Source organism: Myodes glareolus, chromosome 2, assembly GCF_982192425.1.
Source record: "Myodes glareolus chromosome 2, mMyoGla1.1, whole genome shotgun sequence".
Classification (NCBI taxonomy): Eukaryota; Metazoa; Chordata; class Mammalia; order Rodentia; family Cricetidae; genus Myodes; species Myodes glareolus.
Genome location: NC_142027.1, coordinates 91,178,251 through 91,187,896, shown reverse-complemented (window position 1 = coordinate 91,187,896; position 9,646 = coordinate 91,178,251). Strand labels below are relative to the sequence as shown.

General features: G+C 32.8%; 1 protein-coding gene across 1 annotated transcript in view; it reads right to left on the bottom strand.

The window, feature by feature from the left end:
- Positions 1–692: 692 nt before the first annotated feature.
- LOC125396170 (uncharacterized) overlaps positions 693–9,646 on the bottom strand; it is a 30,882-nt gene continuing 21,928 nt past the window's right edge. Inside the window, exons 7-10 of the mRNA XM_087902826.1 lie at positions 7,284–7,410; positions 6,700–6,795; positions 2,646–2,722; positions 693–2,032 (exon numbers count right to left, since the gene is read on the bottom strand). Coding sequence (XP_087758952.1) covers positions 1,394–2,032; positions 2,646–2,722; positions 6,700–6,795; positions 7,284–7,410 — 939 coding nt within the window. The 3' untranslated portion in view covers positions 693–1,393. The remainder of the gene's footprint in view (positions 2,033–2,645; positions 2,723–6,699; positions 6,796–7,283; positions 7,411–9,646) is intronic.

Sequence of the window (9,646 nt, the reverse complement as noted above, 5' to 3'; positions counted from 1 at the left end):
ACATGTCTATTTAAATTGTTCACCTGGTCTTGATTTAATTTTGGTATATGGTACTTATCTAAAAAGGTGTCCATTTCTTTCACATTTTCCAATTTTTTGGCATACAGGCTTTTGTAGTAAGATCTAATGATTCTCTGAATTTCTTCTGTGTCTGTGGTTATGTCCCCCTTTTCATTTCTGATCTTTTTTTTACATGATCTCTCTCTGCCATTTATTAGTTTGAATAGGGGTTTGTCAATCTTGTTGATTTTCTCCAGGAACCAGCTTTTTGTTTCATTGATTCTTTGGATTGTTTTCTGTGTTTCTATTTTGTTGATTTCAGTCCTCAGTTTGATTATTTCCAGTCTTCTACTCCTCCTGGGAGAGTCTGCTTCATTTTTTTTTTCTAGAGCTTTCAGGTGTGCTGTTAAGTCTCTAATGTGTGCATTCTCCGTTTTCTTTATGTGGGCACTTAGTGCAGTGAACTTTCCTCTTAGCATTGCTTTCATAGTGTCCCATAGGTTTGGGTATGTTGTGTCTTTATTTTCATTGAATTCAATCCATCTTTACGTACTGTAACACATCCCACAACAATCTACATCTATTTTATGTCATGTTTTCATTGTTGCTATCATTATTGGAAGAGTTCACAATTATGATACCCTGCCATTAGGGAATAGACTATCAGAACAAAAAAATACAATAAAAATTGGTCAAAATGTTTAAAAGTTTTATTGCAAAGACACAGAATGAAAAGACTTCTAGTTTCATACGAGCTGTTATACATTTAATATCACAAAAATAACAGGAAAATAATGTTCATATAGAGCATAATCTCATTACATAAGCAACCATATGCCAAGAAAGTAAATTTGCATCAAAATCTGAAATAGTATGACAATGGATTCTTTTTTGACACTGAATTTTTTTAACACATTTCTAAACATACAGTCAAGAAATGTTATTGCTTAATTTACTCCTACTAGAAATATTTGCTTATTTATAATAGTTAATGCTTGAATGCTATGTTTACAACAATAATGGATAAATTCAGTTTACAACATATGTTTAATGACAATAAAGGTCAAATCTGGATAAAATGTTTCTATATTCATAAGAAATTAAAGAAAGTATTCACTAAGCTTTAAAAATTAATTGAAGGATGTGAGTCTCTGTAATATCTTGGTTAATGTATGAAGATCTATACAATGAATTACTGTGAAGTATACTAAGAAATTTTATGAAATATACATCATACATGAATTTTGTGATGCTTTCTAAGACTTGAGTTTGTGTTAAAGGACTTACCACATTCTTTACATTTGTAAGGTTTGTCACCATTATGGAGTCTATGGTGAGCAAGAAGAGCTGAGATCTGGGTAAAGGACTTGCAACATTCTTGGCATCTGTAAGGTTACTCACCAGTATGAATTCTGTGATGATTATGAAGTGTTGAGATATGGGCAAAAGACTTGCCACATTTCTGACATCTGTATGGTTTCTCACCAGTATGGATTCTGTGATGACTGTGAAGATTTGAGACCCTGGTAAAGGACTTGCCACATGTTTGACATATGTAAGGTTTCTCACCAGTATGGATTCTGTGATGAGTGTGAAGAGTTGAGGCCCTGGTAAAGGACTTGCCACATTCTTGACATCTGAAAGGTTTCTCTCCAGTATGGATTCTGTGAAGATTATGTAGAGTTGAGACATGAGCAAAAGACTTGCCACATTCTTGACATGTGAAAGGTTTCTCACCAGTATGGACTCTGTGATGTCTGTGAAGATCTGACACCTGGGTAAAGGACTTGAGACACACTTGACATGTGAAAGGTTTCTCACCAGTATGGATTCTCCAGTGAGCTTGGAGATTTGCATGATGGGTAAATGATTTGCCACAATCTTTACATTTATATACCTTCTCTTTGGGATTAATTCCTTTATGTATAGTGAGGCATGCACATCTGTTTAAGCACCTTCCACATTCCATATAGTTGTTTTGACTTTCTTCATTTTGATTGTTTACATAATGCTTCTCTTGTTTCTGGTCATGCTGGAACAAAAATAAAAGTGTGTGTTATAATAAAAAAAAATCTCCTTACAATTATTGTGTATGTATTGGCTCTTAGGAAAAACAGACTTATTCTATGTATTTAAATGATAATAAAGCCATATTGTAATTGATGTTTTGAGAATTTGTCCCTTCAAGATGAAGATTCTGGTAAATATTCTTCCTAGAGTTCCTAGTGAAGGTTTTAATAACATCATTAAATGCGTAAGGCTTCTTACAGCTAGAAAAGCTATGATATATTTTCAATCTTATTTGATTGAGAAAAACCTCACATATATCTCAACTGAATACATTGTCATAAAATATAATTATTAATTGAGGGAATTAAATGTTTATTAGCATATGCACCATTCAGTTTCAGGTTTTTCAAAATTATTTATAGAATAAAAACATGTTTTAAAACTTAGTTTTTATTTGCTTTCTGAAGAAACTGTTTTTGAAAATGGAAGTGATCTAATGTGACATCTTTCAAGATAAGGTACTTTTGGCAGGGCTACCCAGAGTGGTTGGTGAATATAGATTATTTCAATCATGAAATAATCCATTCCCTTTTCTCTCTTCATCCTGAAAAATAAGTTTTTAAGTCACTACTTACAGCTGATAGCAATTTCTGGATAGGATCTTGTCTATTCTCCTGTGAAAACTGGTCTTGTGTTTGATGAAAATAGAAAACTGGAAAAAAGAAAAATATATAATTATCTGCGTTAGTACACTATGTGAAATGTTTTCAGATATACAAGTGACACAATTTTATAAATAAGTTTAGACCCATATTCAAGGTGGCATATTACAAAAAATAAACTTCAAATCATTTATTCTAAAAAAATCTTTTTAAGGCAAATGGACAGAAGATCTTTTATAACATACATTAAATAAATAATAAAAATAGAAGAAGGATCGAAGGTATGTTACCTTAGAGATTCCAATTATAATTTTGAGAATAGTAAGTAAGACTATGATGGGTTGAGTGAAATGACCCTATATAAACAAATGTCTGAATACATGGTCTGAAATTGGTGGATGTTTATCGTTAGGTATTAACTTACTAGAACACCTAAGTCCCTGGAGACTGGCTTTGAGAATTTTAATGCCTTCAGTAGCCAAAAGTGAGTTCTCTTGCTTTCTGTTGTGGTTCTAGATGGGACCTCTCACTGCTGCTCTAGTCCCTTGACAATCGCTACCTCTGATTCATCATAATAGATCTTTCTTTCTTTCTTCTGTATTTTGCCTTTATCTTGGAGCTTTATCACAGCAATTGAAAAATAACTATATACAAAGCCTATAACCCAACTGCAAAAAAAAAAAAACCACTTATCTTAATGGATAAAACTCATCTCCACAATCTTTTCAAATGAACAAATTGAATAATATTAATAAAGAAGACAGAATATTAATTAGTGAAGAAAGAAGGAAATAAAGAACAGGAAGCAGTTACTACTAATTGGTTCAAAGGGAATCATGTATGCCACAAGGAAGAGGTCCGTAAATTTTCAAGGAAATTCACTAGTACTGATCTTATTATCAGAGGTAAATCTCTCATTCTGTCTCTTTTTACAGAAAATAGATCCTTTCATAAAATATATTCTGACCATGGCTTTTCATCTCTCAAAAGCCCTGAGATCATCCCCAGCTTCACTCATGCTTGAATTTACCCACTGTCTTTCACTTCTTAGAAAACAAATTATGGATAATACCCCACATATATTGTTTTATTTTTCCCGATTGTTTAAACTATTGTGAGTTTTTTGTTTGTATCTATATGATGCTGAAGACTATCTTTTTGAGATTTTCAAGAATTGTGTTAGAATTTTGATGAGATTTTCACTGAATCACTACAATACTTTCAATAAGATGTTCATTTTTACTATATCAATTGACCAATCCTTGAGCACAGGGATTTTCTTCTATCTTCTGATATCATTTTCAATTCATTTCTCCAATGCCTTAAAGTTTTTATAAAGGTCTTTCACTTTTTTAGTTAGAATTACCCCAAACTATTTTCTGAGGCTATTGTAAAAGACATCATTTCACTGATTTCTATTTAAGTATTTTCTCATTTTTATATAGGAGGGCTTCTGCTTTTGTTAGTTAATTTTGCACCTCTTAAATTTGATTAAAGTTTATCTCAGTTGTAGTAGATTCTTGGTGGAGTTCTTAGAGTCTGTAAACCTAAATTCATAGCACCTGCATATAAAGTTCCTTTGATCTCTTCCTTTATTATTCATCACTTCTTGATCTTCTTCATTCATGTTACTGTTCCAGCTAAGATTCCAAGTGCTGCATTGAATACATATAGAGAGTGAGTACCATTTAAATGGTTCCCTATTTTAGTGGAAAGCCTTTGAATATCTCTCGATTTAGTTTGATGTGGGATATAGGCTTGCTGCAAATTGTGTCTTTCATTTGGAAGTATGTTCCTTGCATCCCTAATCTCTCCAGGACTTTTATCAAAAAGGAGGTGTTAATTTTATCAAAGGCTTTTCAGCATCTAATGAGATAAACATCTGGAATTTGACTGTCAGTTTGTATAAGTGGTAGATTACATTTATTGGTTTTAAATTGTTGATCTAGCCCTATATATCTTGAGATGAATCCTACAGTAGATCACCTTTTTTGATATGCTATTGGATTCAGGATGGAAATATTTTATTGAGGACTTTTATATATGTTCATAATGAATTGGTATATCTTTCACTTACTTTTTGTGTGTATACATGGTTTAGGTATCAATGTAACTATCCTCACAAAAAGAATTTCACTGTTCTATTGCTCTTATTTTGTAGAATATTTTGAGGAGTGTTCATGCTAATTCAAGAAGAATTATTAAGAGATAAAAAGTACCACCTACTACCATTATTCTGCTGCTTGGATTTAGTATTAAAATTATTCCTGATGTTCTATTGGTTTACCCACAGAGAATTGCATCTCTAGGCCTCATTTCCATTGCTTCTGGTGAATTTTGACAACTAAAACGTGACTCATAGGTGGACATGGTACAAACAATAGGAAAAATTTTAGTTTTAACTAGTATGTTTATATCAAACCCATCCCATGGAATGTTCAGAGCTCATTCAGGACTGAGTGACAATGTTAAGGCCAGGAAGTCATGAATGACTATAAAAATAGTAGTGCTTTGTATACTACTTGACAGTTGCCCATATGAACACAAGTGATTAGGATAGCATGCATCAGATCCAAGCAAGCTCAAGCCAGATTAAAATTCTAGGAAAAAAGCCTGAGGGGATTTGGAGACCTAAACCTTGCCGAGAAGTTCCTATCATCTGAAGGATGCTTGGAGAAAGTGCATAACGTTTACTAAAACTGTGCAACTCCTGATAGTTCAACCATATTGCAAGCCATATTCAAAACCCAGGATTGTATGGGAATTACAGACTGAACTCTGAGTATAAATAAAGATGAGAAAAAAATCAAGGATATCTGCTGTAAGAAATCCCACAGCCAGTAGCCTTTAAGATACCCACCCACTGGGGTGTGGCCTCTTATACTCTTTATGCGGATATAAATATAGAGTGCTTCTGGCGTCTTTTCCGGCTGCGGGATTGGGTTCATCATTCCAGCAGAGGATTCTGATTTGTGAGTCTACCCCTAAATAATTAACCATTTATTATTTTTAATTCTGAGCTAGTGTGGGATTTGAGTGTCCTTCATCTGGCACCCAACATGGGGTAAAATTAAAAACCCTGAAATTAAGAGTTTCGTGCTCTACCAACTGAGAAAGGGCATAAGTTTATTTTAAAAATGTGTAACTCCTGATAATTCAACCATAAGCAGGCCATTCTCTACACCCAAGAATGTATGGGAATTACAGATTGAACTCTGAGTATAAATAAAGATGAGAAAAAAAATAAATGATATCTGGAAGAAGCAGAACATGGGAAGAGTTGGGGAGTTGAATATGTTCAAAAGTCATTGTGAGGCAATCAAAATAATAAAAGTATATACGAATAATAAAAGTATACACAAATTTGCTTGTCCAAGAAAACTCAAATATAGATAGAAATAAAACACAAAAGAAAACATAGCCTTTATGTGGAAAGTAACATTATAAATTTTGATATTCAGAGATTTTTAGATGATCTTAATAGACCAGTAACATGTATGAATAAACAACTCCTAGTTTCTAATGAATATTTTGCAGAAATAGAAAAAGTTATCTTTTAAATTCTGTAGATTCTAACACAAAGAACAAATTCTACAATCTTCTAAAATGAGTCCAACTATAAAATTTGTATTTTCTGATTTTATGTCATACTACACAATAGTGAAAACCACGTAATACTATCATGAGTGTAAACAAACAGACATGAACTTGTACAGAAAAATATTCTTTGAAACACTGTGAAAAGTTTTTTATGCTAATTTTCCTTTCAATATTGTTCATTTCAGGGCCTGGTGGCATTCAAGGATATAGCAACAAATCATATTACTTCTGCTTTATACCATAATTTACGTATTCAAAGTGAGTGTTTAGGTCATTTCATGCGAATGAAACTTATAAAATAATTTGGGATAATTATTCAATGTGAAGTTTTATACCATTTCAGGTAAAGATCTTTGCAAACCCCACTTCAGGACAGAATTCCTCCATGCCCTGTTTCCCACATGTGCTAATACTTTCTGTGGCTTACCTTGTTCATTGCCTTCTTTCTCTCCTACGTTCACATTCCAGGGCTCTTTGCTTTGTTCAAGGGAGTTGATCAGGTCTGGTTTGGACACCGAACAACCTGAATATTGGAAGAGACATATGAACAAACTTGGGATAATATTAAAACACTTGGATTTCTAATAAACCACAATACTGACTATATTAGATGACATATAACATAAAATTCCAAATATGATTATGGAATTGCTATCACCCAATATTTGAAAATACAAAACATTTTTTAAATGTTCTATACTTTGAGTTTCTTTGCAAATTACTACTGAATCTAAATGCAAATATGTTGTGAATGATTAAGTTACAAATCAATATATGGTGTGTCTGAAAAGTAAAATGTATTATAAATGTTTGAACGATGACTATCAACTCCAGGAGTCAGGAGTATATTGACAAGATAAAATTACACAAATTATTGTGTTCTAAATGATGAACTCTTAAGATTTTTATTAAATTGACATGTGAAAGTGGGGCAAACAATTCAGACATAAGTGTAAAACATACTTGTAGGAAACAATTATGATAAAGAAGGAATCATGAAAAAAGTCTCACTCACAGAGACCATGTTACTGTAGTTCTCCAACATGACATCCCTGTACAAAGTCCTCTGTACAAAGTCGAGGCAATCCCACTCATCTGGAGAGAAATCAATTGCCACATCCTGGAATGTCAAGATTCCCTGTCATGAAAGTAAACAGTTTATCAAGTGCCCAGGTACAAATTTCATTAGTTAGACTAAAGATACAAGAATTTATCACAAAACTTAAAGTGTTCTTGATTAGCATTATTCTAAAAAACATACTTCAAAATATAGTCTACACTAAAAATCAGTGTGCTGAAAATATTAAGCCAAGAAGGACAAACTTAAGCTATAGATGTACAGGCAGAAAAAGGGTATGTGAATGGGAGCCAGACTATCTTCGTGTGAAGTTCCAGCCTTCACCATTTAAGGGCATCTATTCTTATGGCAAACTGTTTCTTTAGGAATCACATGTTGAATAAACATGAGCTGTAAAGTTGCAACCATGTGTGCATGAAGAGCTCTCAAATGAAAATATGTCAAAAGTAAGATGTGTAGCAAGGGACAGAATTGCCATATCCAAAAATGAAGCAGAAATTCTTACTGCAAATTACTTCAATGACAACAGTGGGAAAGACCATGATAGAGGTGACACCTGTGTGTGGCAGGCTGGGAAGAGACTGACTTCTAAAACCTGAATAAGTAGTGGAAACACTGTGAGCAGATTTATAAAGAACAAATGAGGAGGTAGATTGCATAGCTGATGCATGACTTAGATCAGCTGATATACAAAGCTGACACACCCCTGAAGCTACAGGGTTCTATCATTGCTTCAAGAACACAATATGAGTATGAGACCTAAAGTGCAATAAGTTACTAAATAAAATTTACTAAGGAATCAATAAAAAAAAAAAACAACAAAAATGTTGATTAAACAACTCTGGGAATAGCAGTCCCATGAATCTGATTTTCTAGATTAGAGCTAACATTACAAACTGCACCTTGCCCTTCATCTATTTTTCTACAAAAAATTTCATGGGGAAGATAGCAAGAAAAGGACAAACCATGAAGGATATGCCCTGTTTGACAGTGTAGTTATATTACTCAATGTACATTTCCTCCTTGTCTTTCTCACATTCTAGTTCTTGAACATATCCACTCTCAGTTAACTACACCTTAATTATTTTCTTTTATGTTTCATATTGTTTTACTGGATTTTATGTTTTTTCTGTATGTTTCTGTAGTAAACAGCTTTCTTCCACTCTTCTAGTTAAAATCTGTATAATTTACTCTTATTCCTAAATTATTTTTTCTGCCTCCTTCCAACCTTCTCCTCTCACATTATTTCTGCAGTCCTTCATAGTTTTATTGATTTTTAAACACTGTGGATACTATAATACAGCTATAGTTTTCATCAATGTGCATTTTTCCCTTTATTTATCATTAGTTGGTTTAATACTGATTTCTATTTTCAACTAAATGATATTAGTTTCTAATAATAGTGGTAAATTTAGTAAGACATGATCTAATATTATTTTTTGTCAATTCACAGTAAACTACAACACTGATTGCAAGTGTTCATTGTAAAAAGTCACTTGTTTGGTTCAAGGTCTTTGCTTTATTCTATACTATGCATGCTAAGCCCTCACCGTGACTTTTCTTGTATATCCTGATGTTGCCATGTGTTGTAGTGATTGTAGTGATCTTGCTTTAAAAGAATACATAGGTATTTTCACAATGGGTATATTCAACATTTGGGGTTGTTCTATAACTTATTAATCTACACTTAGATTATCTTTAAAAGCCCCATGTCACAGAGTAAGTGATTTTGGAAAGAGATCTGGAAAGCTCATACCTCTGTGAGACAACTATATTACCTCCAAAGACAAGGGAACATTGCAAAAGAGATATGGGAAAGCATAAAGGAGCAAGAAGATTTGGAGGAGTCAATAGAAATGCTGTGTTCTGGATATGACAGTCAATAAAATATAAACTTCAAACAAACAGCCACAAAATGCCTACAGAAAATTGAATTTTTAAATATTCCCTTCTGGATAGAAGAGGGGTATATGAGGGCTTATAGAGTATACAGAGTTATAAAATAAAGTTAATGCTTTTTTTAAAAAAAAAAAAGGGTAAAGTCTTTAAAGAGACAGAGTACAGATAACCATAGATTAAAGGAAGTAAAAAAAAAATAAGCCACGTAAAAATGGAAAATTCACAGAGTCTGGATTCTGTATATTATTGAGTTTTCTTTAAATTTTTTGACTTTGAAGGAACTAAATACAGAGAGCCTTTTCGTTGTATGTGCTGCTAAGCTAATCCAGCATGTATATTATAAAGGTATCAGGACTTTCAAATTTGGGTCTAAGGATATGGTGTTTTGGAAAAGAGG